General features: G+C 43.2%; 1 protein-coding gene across 6 annotated transcripts in view; it reads left to right on the top strand.

Moving 5' to 3' along the window:
• Positions 1-23087, top strand: part of PLCE1 (phospholipase C epsilon 1) — a 440302-nt gene that overhangs the window by 313302 nt on the left and 103913 nt on the right. For all 6 annotated transcript variants that reach the window (XM_063629746.1, XM_055254888.2, XM_055254898.2 and 3 more), the window contains 2 exons: positions 15867-16012; positions 22609-22867. In XM_063629746.1, the coding sequence (XP_063485816.1) occupies positions 15867-16012; positions 22609-22867 (405 nt within the window). The remainder of the gene's footprint in view (positions 1-15866; positions 16013-22608; positions 22868-23087) is intronic.

The following is a 23087-nucleotide window of genomic DNA, read 5'->3' as shown; positions in this document are numbered from 1 at the left end:
CTCTTCTCCCTTTAGTTCCTTGGCTTTTGCCTAACTAGGACCCACTGCCGCCATCTTGTAGGCCATCTGAGGTTAGTGCTCTAGCAATTGCTGCTGCTCCCAGCTCTCCTCGTCCTCCTTATCCACCACTTCTTCACCCAGTGAGCCTGCCTATGAAGGCCCACGGAGGGAGGGCAGGTGGTGATGTATCAGACTGTCTTCACAGAGATGACAAACCCAGCAAGTTATGACTGTAGGGTGTCCTGAGGTGCCATCTGGGCTCTAGCCTCAGCATTACCACTCACTAACTGGGTGACCTTTGCAAGTCACCTAACATCTCTGGTTCTCTGTTTCTTCATCTATCAAATAAGAGGAAGGGACTAAATAATATCTAAAGTCTTTTCCAATTCAAACATTCTACAGTCCATTGATTTATTCATTGTTACATTGTGTAGTAGAACCACATAGCTAAAAGTTGGTCTGCTGTCTGGATTATTCCTTCATGACAGCCTTGGCTGTGAAATGACAGTTGGCCTTCATCTCCTCACTTTGGAGTCTAAAGAAAAATCTTCCTTCATGTCTTGGTTTTAGAGTTCCTCCAATGACATATTGATTCTGGATTTATGACACCAATTATAAAATCCTATGCTGCTGTTTCTATTTCTACCTCCTATAACCCACCCACCCCAAGCGGTTTCTAGAGAAGGAGGGGTGTACTTTTGGTTTGGCCAGGTGCGGGTAGAGGATCTACTGAACTACTGGTGGAGACAAGCCCCTGCTATGTCCACTTCAAGCTAAAAGAGCTCAGAGAGACCCCTGTCAATATTGCAGCATTCTTCTAAATGTTAATTAATGTTCCTTTGAAAAAAAAATTACATGGTCAAAAGAACTTGAGAAATATTGAATATTAGCTGCTTCTTAAAGGCTTATCGTGCATATTAGCATATTAAAGGCTTCAAAAATCCTGCCCCTAAAAACCTTTTGTTTATTTATTTAGGAGACTGAGTCTCCCTCTGTCACCCAGGCTGGAGTGCAAGTGCAGTGGCGTGATCTCGGCTCACTGCAACCTCCACCTCCCAGATACAAACAATTCTCCTGCCTCAGCCTCCCAAGTAGCTGGAATTACATGTGCACACCACCACACCTAGCTAATTTTTGTATTTTTTTTTTTGAGACGGAGTCTGGCTCTATTGCCCAGGCTGGAGTGCAGTGGTGCAATCTCAGCTCACTGCAAGCTCCACCACCCGGGTTCATGCCATTCTCCTGCCTCAGCCTCCAGAGTAGCTGGGACTACAGGCGTCCACCACTACACTCGGCTAATTTTTTGTATTTTTAGTAGAGATGGGGTTTCACCGTGTTAGCCAGGATGGTTTTGATCTCCTGACCTCGTGATCCGCCCTTCTTGGCCTCCCAAAGTGCTGGGATTACAGGCATGAGCCACCGCGCCTGGCCAATTTTTGTATTTTTAATGGAGATGGGGTTTCACCCTGTTGGCCAGTCTGGTCTCAAACTCCTGAACTCAAGTGATCCACCCACCTCAGCCTCCCAAAATGCTTATCCTAGAATTTCCTGAAGTTATATGGCTCCAGACACTTTCTTCACAAAATATTTAATACTTAACATCTGGGTAGAACATGTCCCCTGAAACACAGTTTGGGAAACATTACCACAAAACATTGCTGATCTGTTTCTGTCTGGGGTCTTTGGAGCAGAAAGGGATAACAACAGCTTCCAGAATATTTATTGAGCATCTACTTTGTGCAGAACATGTGGGAATAATTCAAAATTGGCAGATCAATCTGCTCATCAAGATTTCAAAATCAAATGCTGCAGAGGGTTGCCGCACATGAATAAGCAGGCCAGTCAACAAACAAGACAAATGAAGTACCAAGTGCAGCTTGGAAGTGCTGCAGCCAGGCTGCTGGGCCCTTGTTTGACTCCCCGAATTGAATTCCATGCTCTCAGTTGTCAGTCTCAAGTTCCTTTGCTTTGCTTCACCAGGGCAGTTACCACTCCCCAGTTACAGGATCTCATTGCAGGACATTCACTGTTTATATCTTAGGTAGTTTGTGGGGTGCATCCAGTATTTTTATCCTGTGCTGAACACCCTAGAATTTTTGCCTTTCATATACAGCTCTGTTAGTTTTTACTCAGAATTAGGATCTGTTCTTTGCCTGGAAAAGATGATGAACTTTTCAAAAAGCAAGAAAGATGATGAAACAGCCAATGTCATGTGATGTGGTTTAATCCCAGCCCATCAAATGTTGTAACCACAGTCCAGTGTACCTGATGTTTCCTGGACAAAGGCCCTGGGTTCTCAGGGTGGCTGCCCTTTTTGAACCTGTCTGTGACTCACGGCTATTTTTCTAGGACTTCCCCACCTACCAAGCCATGTCCCTGTGTCCCTACCTCCTCAGAGAGCCCTGACCCAGACCCCTTCCTCTTCTGCTTCCCACCCTTCACTGCCAACTTTCCTTGGATGTTCCATTGATACGTTCTTTCTGAACATTTTTCTTGCCCCTTTTCCTCTGCCTCTGCTTTCTGGCTTCTTTGAAAGGAATGAAGTATCATTCTTTTGGAGAATCTAATCCTTGGAAAGTCCCTCTCTGCTCAATAGTGAAGGGAAGTTGGCCCTGTAGTAAAAAGGCCAACATTGTTTGCACAAGTGCTGCATCTTGAAGAAGGAGCTGCTTATTATTTTTTAATTATCAGTATTAGTTGACATTTATTGAGCACATACTACTCCTCTCCAATCACCAGAGCCCTTCATATTTATCGTCCCTTTTATTAGTCTATAAATATAAAGAGACTTTATATTTATCATCCCTCTTATTAGTCACCACACTCCTTATGATACAGGGCATTTTATTATCCCCATCTTATGAGTGAGGAAATAAGAGTCCCAGGGTAGGTAGGAAACTTGCTCAAGGTCACAGAAATAGTGAAAGGCGGAGCCAAGAAATGAACCTACATTCCTTTGACTCCAAATCCTGTGTTTTTCTGTTTCCCAGCACAAGTGACATGAGTGAGAGGTGCTTGACAACATCTTGTTTTGAGTTATGCATAAAACATTGCAGCCAACTCCACGTTGGTGCTGCCCTTCCCAGAAGACGGTCCAAGCGCCTTACTTGCCCAGGGCATATGGGGACTGCAGTACGGGAAGTAAGGCACGATCATTTACCCTAGAGCTCACAGCCCTAGAGCTGCCTGCTTGATCTTCACCCTGAGGAGAGTGATTACATAAACTCTCTTCCCCACTGGAACAGAGAAGCTGAGGAGATTAGAATTCCAGTTTTCATCAGATTTATTCCGAGTTTCATTCACAGACGCTCACTCAACACATATGTACTGGACACACTGCTGATTTAATTATCTTCTTCTTAATGGTCTGTTCTATCTACCAGTGTCCAGTGGGGCCAGGATGAATTGATCTTGGTGGGATGCCAATATCCTTTGTTTGTTCACACAGATTTGTTTTCAGCGGAATGTACGCCAACACAGGCACACCATTTTATTCCCTTCCGCTCTGTCCTTCCTGCTCCATCATTAGTGTTGGCTGGTTGTCAGTCTCCTTCTACTTGCTCACCATTCACATTCTAATTCGTGAAAATTTGCATTTCACCACAAGTGAAAAAGTGACTTGCCGGGCTCACTTTTGCTTATCAGTGACAGGTGCACACCTGCCCAAGGACCAAGAGTGAATCACAGCATGGTCTCCAAACGTCGTGGCCCTGCTCAGTGGCCCTGGATGACAACCTTCACCTGTCCCCTTTTCCCGTAGTGTGGCCTGTGGCCAGTGGCTTCCCCATCCAGGGGACTTGAGTAAGCCATGTTCTGTCCTTCACTCAGAGAACCTCAGAATGGGTCCAGCCCATTCCAGTGCAGATGAGAAAGCCACCACACTCTCACTCTCTGCTGCCAATCATCTCAGGGAAAATGGAGTCTTCCAGTCATGGACCAAACTGCCCATAGGTCTTCTATGTCATGGCTTCCCTGGTTGCCTTCCCCAGCAACACTAGCCTTCTGAGCCTCTTGGGTGAAGATCAAGTAGGCAGCTCTGGGGCTGTGAGCTCTAGGGTAAATGATCCTGCCTTACTTCCTGTACTGCAGTCCCCAGATACCCTGGGCAAGTAAGGCGCTTGGACCATTTTCTGGGAAGGGCAGCACCAGCTTGGAGGTGGCTGCAATGTATTATGCATAACTCAAAACAAGATGGTGTCAAACACCTCTCACTTATGTCACTTGTGCCGGGAAACAGTTGAGTAAAACAATGCCTGTATCCAAGGAGCTCCATCTGCAGTGGCAAGGTCCAGAGGGATAGTGGTCACAGTGCAGTATGAAACGTGCAGCAGGAAGGTTATATTAGCACAGAGGACCCATTAATTATCTGAGGGTTCAGGGACGGCCTCCTGGAGGACATGACATCTGGGCTACTTGGAAGCTAATTGGATGTGGGAATGGAAAGTGAAGGAGTTAAGGACTGGAAACAGGGTGGGCTTTGGGTCCTCCAGGTAAAAATGTGCAGTTCATTCTTGGATATACAAGGTAAGAGCTAGACATGTGGAGCCAGCAGCAGATAGAGGATGGGTAAAGGAAAGTTAGTGAAGGAAAACATGTATGGAGAGGATGTAGCATAAAAAGAGATTCGAGAAGGGCCAAGACAGAGCAAGGCATGGTAGCACACACCTGTAGTCCCAACTACTGGAGAGGCTGTAGTGGGAGGATCAGCTGAACCCAGGAGTTCAAGGCTTCAGTGAGCTATGATCATGCCACTGCACTCCAGCCTGGGTGACAGTGAGACCCTAACTCAAATAAAATAAAATAAAATAAAATAAAATAAAATAAAATAAAATAAAATAGGCCAAGACATAGCCACAAGAAACACAGCATTCAAAAACCAATACATGCCAGCAGAGTACATGGGCTCTGGGGCTGGGCTGCCTGGGTTGGAATCCCACCTTCACCACTTTAATTAGCTTTATGATCTTAGGCAAGTGATTGCTTCAATTTCACTTCTAAAATGCGGATGATAAGGACATACACCTCATAGGCTTGTTGCAGGATTAAATGAATTAATACATGTTAAGTAGAGTCTGTAAAAGCATTTGGTGTCACTGTTATTTCACTGATGTCAGAAAAAGGCAAACCCAGCCAATGATAGAGTCAGCACTGCCCAGTTGAGATCTCCTCGGTGAGGAGAGGTAAAGGAGCACTCCTCATAGGAAGCAGATCAAAGCTGAGGAGGGACAGGTCAGGCTGGGGAGTGCAGATGCCACCACCTCCTGGGAGGGTAGGGACTGTGTCTGTCTTGCTCATCATGTGCTCTAGTGCCCATTGGAGTGTGAGCTCTAGAGGGTAAACACTCAGGAATGATTTGCTGAGCAAGTATGTATTTGTTAAAGTTCCCTGACTTAGTTGGAGTGAAGGGGCTGCAGGGAGCAGGCACTCCAGAGGTGGCAGCAGCTTGGGGTGAGGTTTACTAGGGGGTATACCCTGACTTTCTGGCCTCTGCCTGGGATACCTAGCTGTCTGGGTGAGTGAGCTGCAGGGATGGAATCTCTCACAGGCCTTCTCCCACACATTCTTCTCTAATTCAGAAGGACCCTCTCCTATTCTGCATGTCATAGAAAACTTAAAATTTTGGATACATGACAGAATAGGAACATTTGTAAGCAACTGGCAAGCACCAGTGCCACATTCTCTGTGACTTCTCAGAATGCTAAAATTCTGTTTCTAAAGGGAATGTGACTCGGCTGCATCATTCTGATTCTGGAGCTAAGCTCTGCACAGTGTTTGCTGAGGCATTTCTTTGCCCAGTAGAGCAGGGTGGCTGTCTGGGGAGCAAAGCTTTAAAAATTTAAAGGCCTATGCTTTTACATTACCATGCTCTACTATCTTCCATTTTCTCTTTGATGAAGATTAGACTCAACAGTAAATTAGCAAACAGTCTAATTTACTGTTGAGTCTAATCTTCATCAAAGAGAAAATGGAAGGCAGTAGCATGGTAATTTAAAAGCACAGGCTTTTGATTTGGCTCATTCCTACTTTCCAGGTGTGTAACCTTGGGCAAGCTAGTTTACTCACTCTGAATCTCACCTTCCTCGTCTGTAAAATGGCAGCAGCATTAGTACCAGCCTTGTAGAGCTGAAAGGATAGGATAAGCAGCGTCCCTCTCACAAGCATACCATTTACATGGAGAGTGTTGTTATTGTAATTATGATTACTAAAATTATGCAAAGAGGAAAAGAAATTGATTTATAAATGGTCCTATAATAGGATCTGGATAGTTTGGAGCCAACAGCTCAGTTATATCAAGACATTTTATGTAAACTGTTAGTGATGGATTTTAATCCCATTAAAATGGGATGAAATAACTAGGACCCTATTCTAGGGCCGTCAATTAATACAATTACAAAAGGGGAGACTCTGCATGAGCTGAGGCTTACTTCTGAACAGCATTTAATAATTGGCTTCACAAGGAATGATCCATTCAATTCAATCAAGTATGGTGAGAGAGAAGAGGATAACACATTCTGCATAGCTGTTGGCAATTCTCCAAATTCCATTTAACTAGACATGGTATTTGCAAATCTCAGTGAAAATATTTTCCCTAGTTGATTTTAAAACAGTAAATAACTCTAGTGAACTTAGAACCCAATTTCTGAGTACAGTATTTAGGGATTTATAGTTGAATTTGAGAATAATCAACTATCTCTTGCAAACTGTGGGCAAGCCATTCTGCAAACAATAGAAAGATACCCATGTTCTCTACCCTCAAGGAGGTGACAATTTAGATAAAATGGACATATACACAACTGGTTTAATTGCAAGACAGAGTATACTTCTTACTTTTCTTATACTTGCTTTAACTGCTCCCACCCTCATGCCTAGCATAGTTCCAGGCAAACTCACAGGCATGCAGTAAATGTTTGTGGAAAAAATAGGCATTACTACAGAGATATAAATAAAGTGCTTTGGGAGGGCAACTGGGACCAAGAAGTGGTAGAAGAACCAGACTTCTAAAGATGACAGCATATAAATGGTAAAGTAATTATCCAATTCTTATATCAATAATACTTTTATATATAATTATAAAATAATAATTTTCATGTATAATTATAAAAAATAATTATCTGATTATAAAAATTTTAATTATAATTATATTATTATATAATTAATTAAATATAATTAAAATATATTAATTATAATTATATATAAATAATTATTAATTGTTAATTTTATGTATAATTATAAAAATAATTATCCAATTATTGTATCAATAATACCACTATTTAATTACTTGCTTATGTTATTTTCCCCCATGAGATGCCAAGCTATCAATGGGCAGATACCATGTCTGTCTTGTTTACTAGCATCCAGCACAGTGCATACTATATAGTGGATACTCACTAAGTATTTATTAGAAGAGGGAGGATCACCTCAAGTCAAGATATATTTGTCAAGGTTCTTTTTTCAGTTATGAGTTAACAGCAACTCAAATCTGTTCAAACAAAACAGGAAATTGGTGTATGTATATGGAGTCATCAGAGGGCTTCAGGGATGGCAGGATTTAGGAACCCATCCAATGTTTTTAAAATCTATCTTCATCTTTTCTTGGTGTTGGCTTTCTTCTCAGGCAGGCTTTCCTGATATTATAGCAAAGACAGCTGTCAACAGCTCCAGGCTCATATCTTTACAGTTTATGATTCCAACAAAAAGGTTGTCTCTTTTCCTGATAGCTTCAGTAAAAGACTCAAGAAGGGCTTTAGTTGGCTGGTGTAGGTCATATGACAATCTTTGAACCAATCACTGAGGTCAGGCTTGCAGGAAGGAGTATGGTCAGCCTTATGTAATCTGTATAGATTAAGGTGTTAGACAGCCAAAACAAAACCCCCTACACAAGGAATCAGATTGAAATGAGCCTAGGAACAGGCAAAGAATAGAAAATTATACCCATAGTACAATTGGATTGTTATCTGGATAAGTGGCAGGTAACAGTAAAAAATTAATACTGGAGATGTAAATTTAGAGCAAATAGTGCCATCCTTGAAAGGCAAAAAGAGATTTAGAGTTTGTTCTGAAGACAATTGTGATGCAGTTTGGGAGTAAGTGGAGAGTATAATCTGAGCTGTGTTTGAGGCTCTGAAAAAGCTACCTTTGGGTACTTGCCTTTTCCCCTCTGTGTCTCTCCTAAGCAAAGAGTCATCAGTGGAACCACGCCAAGCAGAGCAAGGAGTTCAAGAGACTCTTCTGCACCCACTTCATGTCAAGGAGGATGCCTGGTTGTGGGAAACATGCTGGCTGCTGTATCCTCAGGACTGAGATCCTGGCATGAATGAACTGTGGCCTGCGCCTTTAAGGAGCTTATGATTGGAGAGCTTATGATTGGAAGAACTTGGTCTAGGACAACATTTTATACATACATACACACACACACACACACACACACACACACACACACACACACACACACACACATATATATAGCCAAGCACAGTGGCATGCACCTGTAGTACCAGCTACTTGGGAGGCTGAGGCAGGAGTTTGAGGCCATCCTGGGCAACATAAGGAGACTCCGTTTCTAAAAAGAAATAAAAGCTTAAAAACTAAACATATATATATATACACGTATATATATACGTATATATATATATATATGATTGGGCTATTATAATAGAAACATGCTCTTTTATTCCTAGCAATGAGCCAGGGAAGCCTTGAGAGAAGAGGTAACATTTGAGTTATCCTTCTCTTAGGAGAAGACTGTACTCGGGACACAAACCCTTCTCAGGGCAGTCACAGATTCTTCGTGGTCCAGCCTGTTAGTTAGGAAGTGGGATTTAGAGATTCCAGTCTTCAGGATTTCTGTGTTCTGTCACCTGGAATTCAGCATCTCTACAACAGTACTTGCAGCAACAGAGCAGTCACAGTAGTGAACATCTATCAAGCCCTTAGCTGCACACTAAGCATCATGCTGAGATCTCTAGATATACTCTCCAACTTCACCTTCACAACAATTTTAGGAGGTAAACAGTATGCCCATTTTACTGAAAAGGGAATCAGGGCTCAAAGCAGTTGGACGGCTTGCCTCAGGGGCACACACAAGAAACGGTGGGGCTGGGAGTGCACACAGGTCCACCCACCTCCAGCACCGGGCTCCACCACTACGCTGTGCTGCCTCCCTCCAGCTTCCCCTTGTTCCAAATGGGTTACAGTCTCAATCTCAGGTACAGTTAACTGGTGAGGCCGGAGAGGTGATTTACAATTTTGCGCTGGTACTACAGAAATGACGCCTGATCTGACTCAAGGCCCTGAGGTGCAGAAAAAGGTCACTGAGCCCCTGGGTGAGTTCTCAAACTCCAGCGCATATAAGAATCACCAGAGAGTTTATCTAAAAATGCAAATTATTGATCTCTGGCCTTAAGAGAGCCTGATTTCTCCATCTGAGGCCTTGGAATCTACGTTTGAACAAACACCCAAACACCACCCCCAGTGCTTCTGATGTCAGTGCTCCACATTTAAGAAGCACTGCCTCTGCAGGGGTGTGTGTGTGTGTGTGTGTGTGCGTGTATGTGCCTGTGCATGCACACATATGCATGTTGTGTGTGTGTACATGCCCACATGTGCTAGTCAAGATGTTTTAGTAAAGCTCCATGGAGGATAGGTATGAATGTGCACTACACATAAACTACTTGAAAGTGGCTTTGTCATAGCTGGGTGCAGTGACTCATGCCTGTAATCCCAGCCCTTTGGGAGGCCGAGGTGGGTGGATCACCTGAGGTCAGGAGTTCAAGACCAGCCTGACCAACATGGAGAAACCCCGTCTTTACTAAAAATACAAAATTAGCCAGGTGTGGTGACGCATGCCTGTAATTCCAGCTACTCGGGAGGCTGAGGCGGGAGAATCACTTGAACCCAGGAGACAGAGATTGCAGTGAGCCAAGATTGCGCCATTGCACTCCAGCTGGGCAACAATAGGGAAGTTCTATCTAAAAAAAAAAGAAGAAGACGAGAGAAAGTAGCTCTGTCTAGACTTTCATTATATTTTGTAGACTTTACCATTTGAGTTCAACCTTTGCAGTTAGAGTGACCAGATACCCATTACAAATGATCATCTCTATGAAAACTTCTGCTTGGCATTTTCAAGAAACTTTTTGGCAGAAAGTCATTTGTCTCCTTTTTCTGGACCTGGGAACAGCACTGGGAAGTGTTCAGGCCTTTTCCCAAATATAATCCCTGAGCGTTTGGAAGCTGAGAATCCTCCCTGCCCACGGCCTCCTGGGACTCTGGATGGCCTGCCTGTCTGCCAGAGACACTGAGCAACTCCATGCTGGAAATGTGGGAAAGATGGTGTCTGTCCTGGAGGTCTAAGGGTCTGCTGGGGGAGACAGAACAGACCCATGTGAAAGAGTCAGGCACACAAATATAACAAAAATAAACCAGAGGCAGATCCATGCAGTGGTGAGAATCCAAGTGAAACTTTGAACTCAAGGTCCTACATTAAGTCGAAGAGAAATAGGAAGAAATGGAATGGAAGGTGCTAGGTGAACCATGAGAAAAGCCTCCCTAGAGGAGGTAAGCTTCATTCATTCATTCATTCATTCATATGTTCACTCCTTCGCCAACTCTCGTTTAAACTTACCGAGGGCAGATCCTGACAGGTCACTGACACTGCTGCTTACCCGTTAGCATAGCAGATCCAGCACCTGCCTTAATGAGGATCACAGCACTAAATGTGCGCTAGGGTCAGGGTGATGTGGGGCACCACAGAGCATGCAGTGTGTGGACACACTCCAGGTGGGAAGTCAAGGAAGTTCTGCTCAAGAAAATGATGTTTTTATCAGACTCCTGAAGGCAGCCTCACCCTTTCCTTTAGGAGGCCAGGGCACGAGCACAAGGGAGGCCCCAGCATGTTGGCCTTCCCACCTTCTCTTCTCATCCTGGCTTGTGTGCCAGAGTGTGTATACCTCAGGCCTCAAGTTCAAACCCTGTCCACACATCGGCCCCCACCCCCACTGCCCTCTGGCCTGGCTTTAGGCCTAGGGGTTACAATCTATCCTCCGAAGGACTGATCCAGATAAACAGCCCTTGCAGACCAGCAGTGGGCTTGGTGCTGTTTGGACAGGGAATTTGGGAGGCGTGGGTTTACAAGGGATAAATTATCTGGAAGTGAGTGTGCAGCCTATGGACAGGAACGTCCCTTCCACCCCATAGACTTCTTACTCTATGGAGAGGGCACAGCTGGACGACAGCCAGTGTGGAGCCTTCTGAAGCCTGGGGTCCAGGGCAGGATCCTGATGGCATGGTTTCAGGGCAGTGCTGCCTAAAGGATGAGTAGGGTTCAATGAATAAAATGCCAGGCCGTGTGTGGTGGCTCACCTGTAATCCCAATGCTATAGAAGTGGAAGCGGGAGGATCACTTGAGGCCAGGAGTTCAAGATCAGCCTGGGCAACATAGTGATACTTCATCTCTACAAAAAAAAAAAAAAAAAAAAAATTGAATCTGGGGTGATGGGGAAGCCTTCCTGCAGAAGGAACAACCAGTTCAAGACTCCTGAGATGTTAAAAAGCCTAGTTTACCTCCCTAAAAGGAGGGATGTAGGGGAGAGGTGAGGTGATTGGAGAATGGACAGGGGCCTGGTGGGCCAAAGTAAAGAGTTGGCTTTGCAGAGGACACAAGCAAGACATGGTGGACCAGGGAAAGGTCATTTTGAATGATGCAAGAACATTCCTTCCAAAACGAGCGTGTGTGACACCAATAAGGTATTTGATGTGAGGAGAGGGAGTAAACTGTTCTGTTTGGCTAAGCCTAAGAGTACTAAGAAAAGCAAAAGGAAGGAAAAAAAAGACATTTTGGGAGGGGCAGTTGTGGAGGAGTTGTGGGCATGGTCCAGGGGGTTATGATGTCAGGGGAAGCCCACCACCTTCTGGGAGAGGTGCTTAAAGAATTGGGCTGGGGGCCAGATTCTCTCCTCATTCTGTGCTTACTATTGAAATAAGCAAAATAATCTGCTACCGTTAACACTTTTCTGCTCTAGTAGCACTCCCTATGCCTAAACCATAGTACTTTATATTTATATGATTTTGTTGTTTTTCTGTGTGATTGCACAGAAATTCTTTCTGGATTGGCAACACATCCCATTTTCCACTTAGTAAATGTGACCACCTTTAAGCTTTGGTCAACATTTTGACATTTGTCACTGAATCTTCACTTCCTTTTTGTGTCATTTATTATTTTATAATTAGCGGTGACCCTCTCACCACTTAATGCTTATAAAATTATGAATACATCAGACCATAATAAGAATTGTCCATGAGGCTTGTAAGCAGATGTTGGGGTGTGTGTGTGTGTGTGTGGTGTGTCTGTGTGTGTGTTTATGATAACAGTGCTTACATAATCTCAACAACCAGGGCCCTGGGGACTCACACTCGGCAATGGAACAGTTGGTTTAAATTAGGTTTCCATGTGAAATATGGTATCGCTATTTTTTTCCTAGCATTGTGGGAAAGTATATGGAAAATGATTTGACTGATAGGAAATAAATCTGGATGAGTGATCAGGATTGTGACACAAACCAAGTGGTGGTCTCCACCTGCCCTGTGAAGCAGACCTCTCCAGGGGGAGGTGAGTTAACCCTTTCCAGCCACTGGACTAGTAAGTCAATGCATGGTATCAGAATAGCCTGAAAGAATGACAGCTTTCCAGAGACCCTGATTTGCCATCAATTTCAACCAGAAAGGAGCTAAAGCCATGGAGACAATATAGCCAGAGGCCACAACAACTGGTGAGTTGGGTGGCTTTCAGAAACTGTTTTTTTACTTTTCAGGATCTCCTTTTTATTTGTGAGAAGTGTTTGAATTTCCAACTCAAAGAGTCAGTAGGGTTATGATGCTAAGTGTTTGCTGATGGTTTCCCATTTTAGGATAGGGCTCATCAAAAGCCAGTCAGACTAAAGGAAGAATTAGATGGATGCACCAATGACTCAGTCTCTGTTAGCAAAATAATTTCTTGCTCTAGTGAGCCGGGCTTTCACAAAGGTGACTTTTAACCAAGGAATCAAGTGAGAGGACAGGCATGGAGACTTTGAGCAAAGGGTTACTCATAGCTGCAGGAGAGGGGTCAGCACTAGGAATCCCAGACAGTTCCTGGGATGATGTGGACCAGGGTTTGTCCCAAGGGTCTGATTCCAGACCTGTTCTCCTGATGCCGCCCGAGGGCCGGGTGAAGTCCAGAGCAGACGGAGGGCAGAGGCACGTGCCGGGAGCCCACTAGGCTCAGGACTGGACTTGAGGGTGGCAGGTAGCCCAGCACGTTTTACTTCAGTCTGTTTCAGAAGGGAAGAGGAAGATTATTAATTACTCCAGTGCCTCTGGCTCATACCAGAGAATAGACCTGTTTTATCACTAAAACTCCCTGTGGCTCTGATTTTCCTGTTTGTTTCTATGTAGGCATAGGAAAGAGGTGTGAGCAACCATTCATTTTGTTTTTTCATCTCTTTAATCATATTTTGGATGCTTCTCAGTATTTTCTCGTTTTATTCCTGTTCTGCCTTCACATATGCAGCTCCAAACTGAGTGCTTAGGAGGACATACCCAGAGCCAAGTCTGAAAAAACTTACCTTTCGGCCAGATGCGGTGGCTCATGCCCGTAATCCCAGCACTTTGGGAGGCCGAGGTGGGTGGATCACTTGAGGTCAGGAGTTCGAGACCAGCCTGGCCAACATGGTGAAACCCCATCTCTACTAAAAATACAAAAATTAGCCGGGCGAGGTGGCAGGCCCTGTAATCCCAGTTACTCGAGGTTGCAGTGAGCCGAGATCATACCATTGCACTCCAGCCTGGGCGACAGAGCAAGATTCTGTCTAAAAACAAGAAAGAAAGAAAGAAAGAAAGAAAGAAAGAAAGAAAGAAAGAAAGAAAGAAAGAAAGAAAGAAGAAAGAAAGAAAGAGAAAGAGAGAGAGAGAGAAAGAAAGAAAGAGAAAGAGAGAGAGAAAGAAGGAAGGAAGGAAAAAGAAAGAAAGAAAGAAAGAAGAAAGAAAGAAAGAAAGAAAGAAAGAAAGAAAGAAAGAAAGAAAGAAAGAAAGAAAGAAAGAGTCAACTTTCATCCGATGAAAGAGCACTGGGCTGGGAGTCCTACTTTTGACATCAACAAGAATTGTGACCTTGAAAAGTCACTTCTCCCATGAGCCATAGATTCTTGATCTGGAAAAATGGGGTTGCGCTGCCCTCTTTGGTTGCTGTCAGCACTCAACGCCATTAATTCTTATAATTTTATCCACTTATAGGCAGTATGCCATTGACCTTGAGCTCTTATTTCCTGCAGTTGTCATGGGTCACCATAAACTCTGTGTTCCGGCCTCTCTCACTTATGCCAGAGAAAAGTATTGCTGTCCGGGCTTCAGCACTGATGCTGAACCAAGCAGAGCTAGTAGGGCCATGTGAGGTCAAGACCAAGACTTTGGTCTGTTGACAACCAAGCTTATCAACCCAGATGCTAGTCAGGATAGAGAAGGTAACTTAGGTGGACACCAGCATCCAAGCACCAAAGTAAAGGTGGCAGCAAAATAGTCGCAGAGCAGAAGCAGATGATTTAGAGGCTGCATATCATAAGGGGAGGGTGTAGACATGGATTATTTTTAAATATTGTCCTCCAGTCTGTGTAGCAGGAAAAACAAATCACATTAGAATAACTTTAAGCCCAGAACTGGAGAACATTAGAGTTTGTGTAAACACATCAGGCATTTTGTGAGTGGTTGATAATGCAACCTCTGGAGCAGACACCCTAAATTCAAACCTAGGCTTTGCTACCTTCAATGTGGTTGAAGACCTTACACACATCCCTGAGGACAATAACAGTCCCTGACTCTTAGAATTGTTGTGAGAGATAAATGAGGTAATATAGGTTAAGTGCTTAGAATGGTTCCTGGCACATAGTAAGTGCTCTATAAATATTTGTTCATAATATTTTGTCATTTGAGGGGCATAATAGATAAAGCATCTGTAAAAGATTGTTTTATACCTAAAGGACTATAAATCATGCTGCTATAAAGACACATGCACACGTATGTTTATTGCAGCACTATTCACAATAGCAAAGACTTGGAACCAATCCAAATGTCCAACAACGATAGGCTGGATTAAGAAAATGTGGCACATATACACCATGGAATACTATGCAGCCATAAAAAATGATGAGTTCATGTCCTTTGTAGGGACATGGATGAAACTGGAAAACATCATTCTCAGTAAACTATCGCAAGGATGAAAAACCAAACACCGCATGTTCTCACTCATAGGTGGGAATTGAACAATGAGAACTCATGGACACAGGAAGGGGAACATCACACTCCAGGGACTGTTGTGGGGTGCGGGGAGGGGGGAGAGACAGCATTAGGAGATATACCTAATGCTAAATGACGAGTTAATGGGTGCAGCACACCAGCATGGCACATGGGTACATATGTAACAAACCTGCACATTGTGCACATGTACCCTAAAACCTAAAGTATAATAATAAAATAAAATAAATTTATTTTTCATTTGATATTATAAATTTTAATACTTAGTAAATGTCTTTAACTGATGGGTTAAGTACATTTCATTTTAATGTCCATCAGTCAAGTATCTTTCAATCAAAATTATTCTTAGGCCTTATTTTCTTATAGTCAAAAGAAATTTTTTCGATCAAAGGATTTTATGAATTGCCTTTTTCAGCCTTCTTGTTTTAAAGAAAATAAAGAGAGAGTTATAAGAGATTAAGGATCTATAGGTCTTTCATTTCCTGATACCAAATTGATATTTTTAGAAAAACAAAGAATACTTTTGGAAAAAAAATTGCCAAGCTTTTAGGACATAATTCCCGTGAATGTCTTTGTGTGTTTTCCAGGTGAGCTCCTGGGTGACGTGGCTGATCCTCACGGCAGGCTCCATGGAGGAAAAGAGAGAAGTCTTTTCATATTTGGTGCATGTGGCCAAATGCTGCTGGAACATGGGCAACTACAACGCTGTCATGGAGTTCTTGGCTGGCCTCAGGTATAGTCAGTGGGGAATATGGTTATCTTGGCACAGTCACTTCTCATCACCTGAATGGCACTGAGTTAATTGTCCAGGGAGTCACCTTTACCCAAGCCAGGTAATTGGAAATGATTATCTTGGGAAATGTATTATCTTCTTTCAGCACCAAAGGCCCTGTCCCTCAAAGATGCTGCAGAATTCAGCCCCTGTGGGCCAGTCACAATCCTACTTCACTAGGTCTGCTGTGATCCTGTGTTCTTTGCCAAGCCAAGTGAAATTACTTGGTTGCATAACCCCATCAACCCCACCACTGACTATTCCCCTTCCTGTCCTGTAAACCCCACTGTTATCTGTCTCTTTTCAGGCCTGTCTTATGGAGTGTTCCAGGGCTGTATGCTATAGACCACCAACTGCCCTTAGTAATAACAGTGGCTAGCATTGACAATAGGCCTCCAATAATGTTAGCTCTCATTATTATCAAACACTATATGTCAAGTATGGGCTATGCACATTCCCTATATTGTATGTTTTAATTATCAAAACAGGTTTATCAGGTAGATACTATTATTATTCCCACATTATACAAAAGAGGAAGCTAAGGCTAAGAGAAATTAAGTCATTCACCCAAGGTCACCTGGCATTGCTGGGAATGCAGGCAACCTTGATTTCGGAGCCCATGATCTTGACCACCATGATATCCTGTTCTTATGACTTTTCCATCAAGCTAATAACAAAATCGCCATTCTGTTCATCAAGTTGCCTGCTTTATCCCCTTTTAGCCTCAGTTACCTGGCGTAAAGTAACTGTTCTTACTCCTGTGGGAGGCAGCATGGTATGTGAGGAAGAAGAGCATGAGTTCTTAAGTCAGAATCAAATTAGGAATCAAATCCTTAAAAACGAATCAAATCCCAATTCCCCCAAGGAATACCTGTGAGATCCAGGCAAGCTACTTGACTTCATTGAGCCTCAGTTACTTTGTCTGCAAAATGGGGATAATACTAAAAAGCACCTACATCTTTAGGTAGAATTCAGTGAAATAATATAAAGTATTTGACACATGTGCCTGGCGTATAGTAAGGCCTCATAAAGAGAAGCTATTGTTATTGTTATTGCTTCCTGAGATTCACCATCCTCGTGAGGGTTCTCACTACAAATGAATTTCACTTCATAACATTACTGAGATTTTTCTTTGATTCTCCAGGTCCCTATATAGGGATTCTGGGTTGGGGAGGAGATGAAAACTCTCAGAGTTCTAATTTTTTTTTGTCCTTTTCAACTTTCTTAACTAAGAATAAACCCAAATGATCATGTCCTTGACCTTTAAAATAGTCATACAAATGCATCAGGCATGGCTCAAAAGAAGGAAAAAGTGGGGAAAAAAACAAAACAAAACAAAACAAAAACAAAGCCTTGGAGAACAGGAGGTTATATCCAGATGATTTTGATTCTCTTTGTGATCAATTTTCTATAAAGGAAACGTGTAGGCCGGGCGCGGTGGCTCTCGCCTGTAATCCCAGCACTTTGGGAGGCCAAGGTGGGTAGATCACCTGAGGTCAGGAGTTTGAGACCAGCCTGGCCAACATGGTAAAACCCCATCTCTACTAAAAATACAAAAATTAGCTGGGCATGGTGGTGGGCGCCTGTAATCCCAGCTACTCAGGAGGCTGAGGCAGGAGAATCACTTGAACCCAGAAGGCAGAGGTTGCAGTGAGCCAAGATCACGCCATTGCACTCCAGCCTAGGCAATCAGAGGGAAACTCCATCTCAAAAAAAAAAAAAAAAAGGAAAAAAGAAAATCTGTATTACATTTCTTTTAAGAAAAGAATTATGATATTTTGATAAAGTCATTTTATTTTAATGATGCTTATCATTCTGTGTCTGGCAAGTTGGTGCTGGCTCTTGGCCAGGGACTTCGCTTCCTGACCCCACAACATGACTGTCATCACAGCACGGTGACTGGCTCCTTCCGAAGTGAATGATCCAAGAGAGGGAGGCAGAGGCTGCAATGCCTTTTATATGCTAGCCTCGGGAATCGCACACAGTCACTCCTGCCATATTGTACTGATCACATAGGACCAGCATGGATTCCTTGTGGGTGGGGACTGCACAAAGCCACACAATCAGAAGGTGTGGACCATGGGAGGCTGTCTTGGAGGCTGGCTGCCACATACCATGTTCTAGATTCTCTTATTACAAGAATGGCCTCAGAAAGACCTATGGAGGCCTAGGGTGAATGGGCCTTTAAGATTCAACTGAGTTTAAATACAAAATCCAAGAAGACCATAGAGCCTGGTGATTTCCCTAAATAAGGAATAATCTCAAACCAGGACAGACCTCAACACTGATCCCAATGCATTTTGTCTCACACCCCAGACCCACTGCCGCCTAGTTTCATGCTCCTGTATTTGGCTTAAAACCAAACTGATCTTTACAGGTAGGTGAAAGTACCAGGTATAATAGGTCTTTTATTGACAGCTATTCTGTACACAGGAGATAAGTGCCCAGATACTCTTACGATGCAATGATTATGGAGGCAGAGCTTATATGTGCACTTTTAGGCTTGAAAGTGTTTAGGTTCCAAGCAATTAATTATTATCAACATAATAGAGATTTTTTTATTTTTTAAGCAATTAAATAGGAAGAGAAAGCATATTTCTTCTTAAGTGACTTTGATTTTTTATAGACATTGTACATTTTGCTTCCTCTAACTAAATTCTTAGCTCTTTTAAGCCACTAGTAAGAAGTACAAAGATTTACAATCAAGAATATTTACTCAGTCATGGTGTCAGTTTAAAATAACCCAAGTGAACAACAATAGGAAAATAGATAAAGGAAATAATATGCTGCATCCAGATAATGGAATGTTATATAGCCATCAAAAATGATGTTTGTAAAAAACAAGGTTTTTTTTTTGAAACGGAGTTTCAGTCTGTCACCCAGGCTGGAATGCGGTGGCGCAATCTTGGCTCACTGCAACCTCCACCTCCCAGATTTGAGCAATTCTCCTGCCTCGCCCTCCCAAGTAGCTGGGATTACAGGCACCGCCACCATGCCCTGCTAATTTTTTTGTATTTTTAGTAGAGATGGACTTTCAACATGTTGGCCAGGCTGATCTTGAACTCTTGACCTCAAGTGATCCACACGCCTCAGCCTCCCAAAATGCTAGGATTACAGGCATGAGGTAAAAAACAAATTTTTAAGAGATAAGATCTTACTCTGTCACCCAGGCTGGAGTGCAGGAGTAAGATCATAGCTCACTGTAAACTCTTACCCTGGGCTCAAGCAATCCTCCCACTTTGGCTTCCAAGTAGCTAGGTCTACAAGGAGTGTACCAGCACAATGGCTATTTTAAAAAAATTTGTTAGAGATGGAGTCTTTCTGTGTTTCCCAGGCTGGTCTGGAACTCCTGGCCTCAAGTGATCTCCCCTGCCTCAGCCTCCCAAAGTGCTGGGATTACAGGCATGAGCCACTGCACCTGGCCTGAAAAGTTTTTATATCATTGGAAAGCAGGAGACACATAATACATGAATCTATCTGGGAACAAAACTGTCTATCCCTAATAACCTCAGCAATATTTATATACCCATATAGACAAGAATAGAATAAATACTGGAAGGAAATATACCTCATGTCTGTGTATGGTAGAATTGTAAGTGGGTTTTCTATATTTTTGATATTTTCTAGATTTTCTACAATGAGTAGTATCTTTATAATCATAAAGATGAATAAAAGTTTTAAAAATAGCGTCAATTCTCAGTTCAACAATAAAGAATTGATCTTTGCTGAAGTTTGCCCTTTGCCCCCAAGTGAACCATAACTCCTCCATTACTCACACAATAAGAAACCAGTGAGAACCGTGTCTCATTCATTAATTCACTTCATTTGTTTATAACCTCCACTTCATTCCCCAAAAAACGAATTCTGTCTTATGAGAATCCAGTTATAGGACAAGCTGGATTTAGTGGGATGAAATCATAAAATGCTTTTACTTTTCTGATTTGATTGCCTTTCAAAGCTTCCAACCAGCTCTCCCTCCCCCAACCCTGGATTATGCTACTTGAGAGATCCTGTAGCTTTTCCAGTCACTTTCCCAGTTAACACACAATCTCATTCTCCTATGCTCTTGAATATGAATGAGTCTTGCAAACTTAAGGCTGTATAAAAAAAAAAAAAAGCAAGTTATTTAAAACAAGGATCCCCAGCCTTTTTAGCACCAGAGACCAGTTTCATGGAAGACAATTTTTCCACAGACTCGGGGTGTGGGGGTGGGGGCAGATGGTTTTCAGATGAAACTGTTCCACCTCAGATCATCAGGCATTAGATTCTCATAAGGAGCGTGCAACCTAGATCCCTTCCATGCACAGTTCACAGTAGGATTTGTGCTCCTATGAGAATCTAATGCCACTGCTGATCTGACAGCAGGCAGAGCTCAAGCTGTAATGCTTGCTTGCCCGCTGCTCATCTCCTGCTGTGCAGCCCAGTTCCTAACAGGCCATGAACCAGTACTGGTCTGTGGCCCAGGGGTGGGGACCCCTGGTCTAAGACTATCTACTATGTGATACTATTTACATAAAGTTTAAAAATACACAGTTCTGTAACTTGCTTAGTGATATATGCATATGTTGGAAAAGTATTAAGAATTTTAAGGAAAGGAGAACCCCAAAGTCCCAGTGGTGGTCTTGTCTGGTGAGGGAAGAATAGAGTATGTGCTCTTGGAGGAACACACTAGGGCCTCAAGCACATTGTTGATGTTTGATTTTTTAAACTGAGAGATTGGCACATGGATGTTTGTCATGTTGTACTTCTTTATGTCTTTGGATGTCTTATATATTACACAGTGATTTTGTAATCCAGTTAATCTAAATCAAAATTTTAATATCTCATTCAATATATATCTTCTTCCCTTCCTTACGTTTCACAACCCAACCAGTCTCAGAGACTTGTAGTAGTGAGGAAGATAGAGTTTATCTTTTTTCTTCCTTTTCCCTGCAACTGGGTGTCTGCAGAAAAAAGGTGGACAGGAGAGGAGAGGGAAAAGGATGGGGATAGAGGGAGCACAGAGTCTTACTTAATGGGGCAGTTGTAGTCTGGCCTTGGTGCCCTCACAGAGACCAATGGAGGGTGCTTTTAGGTTTTCTTACTAGTTACTCTCTAATTTTTTCTACCTCCCCACTGCACAATTACCTAGCAAAATGCAGTGTACCCTCTGGTCAACCTCCTATTCCTCACCCCCCAGGGTCCTGTCCTCACAGGCCCTTTCTGCTAGGGTCACCTCATCTGGCAGGCAGACCCTTCAAGACAGCTCAAGCCCCACCTCTTTGCACAGTATCCCCTCCTGACTCACAGGAAATAGTCAGCATGTTGCCCTCCCAACTCTGCAAGCACAGGACATATCTACTGGAATCCTCTCTCCCTTTGCCATCAGGCAGCTCCAGCTAGCCTTAAATCTTTAGGCAAGAGTCATGCACCAGTTCACATGATCTACAGACCTGCCCGAGTGTCCCCAGGGAATTCACTTAATGCCCCCCGCACTTGGGGTGACTTCATCCTCTCACAGAAAGGTGAGCTCTCCCACAATTCCTTCCAGAGAAATATTCCCAAGCTATCTGCTCAGATCCACTTTCCCTGCATGGGCTGAAGGAGAATGGGAGACCACTGTGGGCAAAGCAGTTCAGGTAACACCTTGTGAGGGCCTCTCTTTAGAAGGTGTGGTGCATTGTCATCTGTGGGTCTCAGCAGGAGTTTCAGAATAGGGAAAGTCCCACTTAACATCCTGTTATGCAAATAGTACTTTACAACAAGGTCCCCCAAAATGGGCTGGTGGCTTCATGTCAAAGCTTGATTCAGTAAAAGTCAATTCTACAGAATGGGCTTCATGTTGATCACTAAGGGACTGGATTAATCCAAGAGTAATATTTAAAAGATCAAGAGGGCCAGATGGGCCAAGTTTCCCCAGGCAGTCCTCCTCCACCAATATCTGTACAAACCATGTTACCCTCTACTTTCCCCTTTTGGCCATAGCTGCCAGAAAAACTCAAACCTACATTCAGTGCCCAGCTTCCATAACTAATGTGTCCCATATGCCTATTTGTGTTTGTATCTGTCCTATTTAATTTTTAGTTTCAATTTACAAAAGTATTATTCATATTATCTGGGGAAGTAGGTGGGGATAGGAACCCTACGTAAATATTAACAAGTAAAGAATACCTGGGGCTGGGCGCGGTGGCTCATGCCTGTAATCCCAGCACTTTGAGAGGCCGAGGCAGGTGGATCGCCTAAGGTCAGAAGTTTGAGACCAACCTGGCCAACATGGCGAAACCCCGTCTCTACTAAAAATATAAAAATTAGCCAGGCATAGTGGCATGCGCCTATAATCCCAGCTACTAGGGAGGCTGAGGCAGGAGAATTGCTTGAACCCAGGAGGCAGAGGTTGCAGTGAGCCGAGATTGCGCCACTGCACTCCAGCCTGGGCAACAGAGTGAGACTCCACCTAAAAAAAAAAAAAAAAAAAAAAAAAATTGGTAAAAAGAATGAATTTGTATGGAATTTAGGCTCCTTGCTATAAACTATACTATTTCTCCTTCAGTCTAAAAAATGTCATTTACTTGCAATAGGTCAAGAAAAGTTTTAAAAATGTGGCAGTTCATGGACCAGTCTGATATTGAGACCATGAGGAGCCTGAAGGATGCTATGGCCCAACATGAGTCCTCTTGTGAGTACAGAAAGGTGGTGACACGTGCCCTGCACATCCCTGGCTGTAAGGTGGTTCCGTTCTGTGGGGTGTTTCTGAAGGAGCTCTGTGAAGTGCTTGACGGTGCCTCCGGCCTCATGAAGCTTTGCCCACGGTACAATTCCCAAGAAGAAACTTTAGAGGTAAGGCCTTTCAGAATCATCGTGGCCTGAAGAGCCACTGTTGCTGGCTGTCTCATCAGGCCCTGTCTGTGCTCACCAAAGAAATGATCACTGATTGAACACAGGGTTAATAGTTGTTATATTGTTTCTGGGTAGCACATAGATCCTTGGAAGTTCTGTAGAAAAGAATGCCAACTAGCACTGTGTGGGACATAGTATTGTGAAGTTAGTTTTAATGTAT

The sequence above is a fragment of the Symphalangus syndactylus genome, chromosome 2, assembly GCF_028878055.3.
Source record: "Symphalangus syndactylus isolate Jambi chromosome 2, NHGRI_mSymSyn1-v2.1_pri, whole genome shotgun sequence".
NCBI classification, from domain to species: domain Eukaryota; kingdom Metazoa; phylum Chordata; class Mammalia; order Primates; family Hylobatidae; genus Symphalangus; species Symphalangus syndactylus.
The sequence above is the reverse complement of the archived record's forward strand: the minus strand, read 5'-3'. Positions and strand labels throughout refer to the sequence as shown.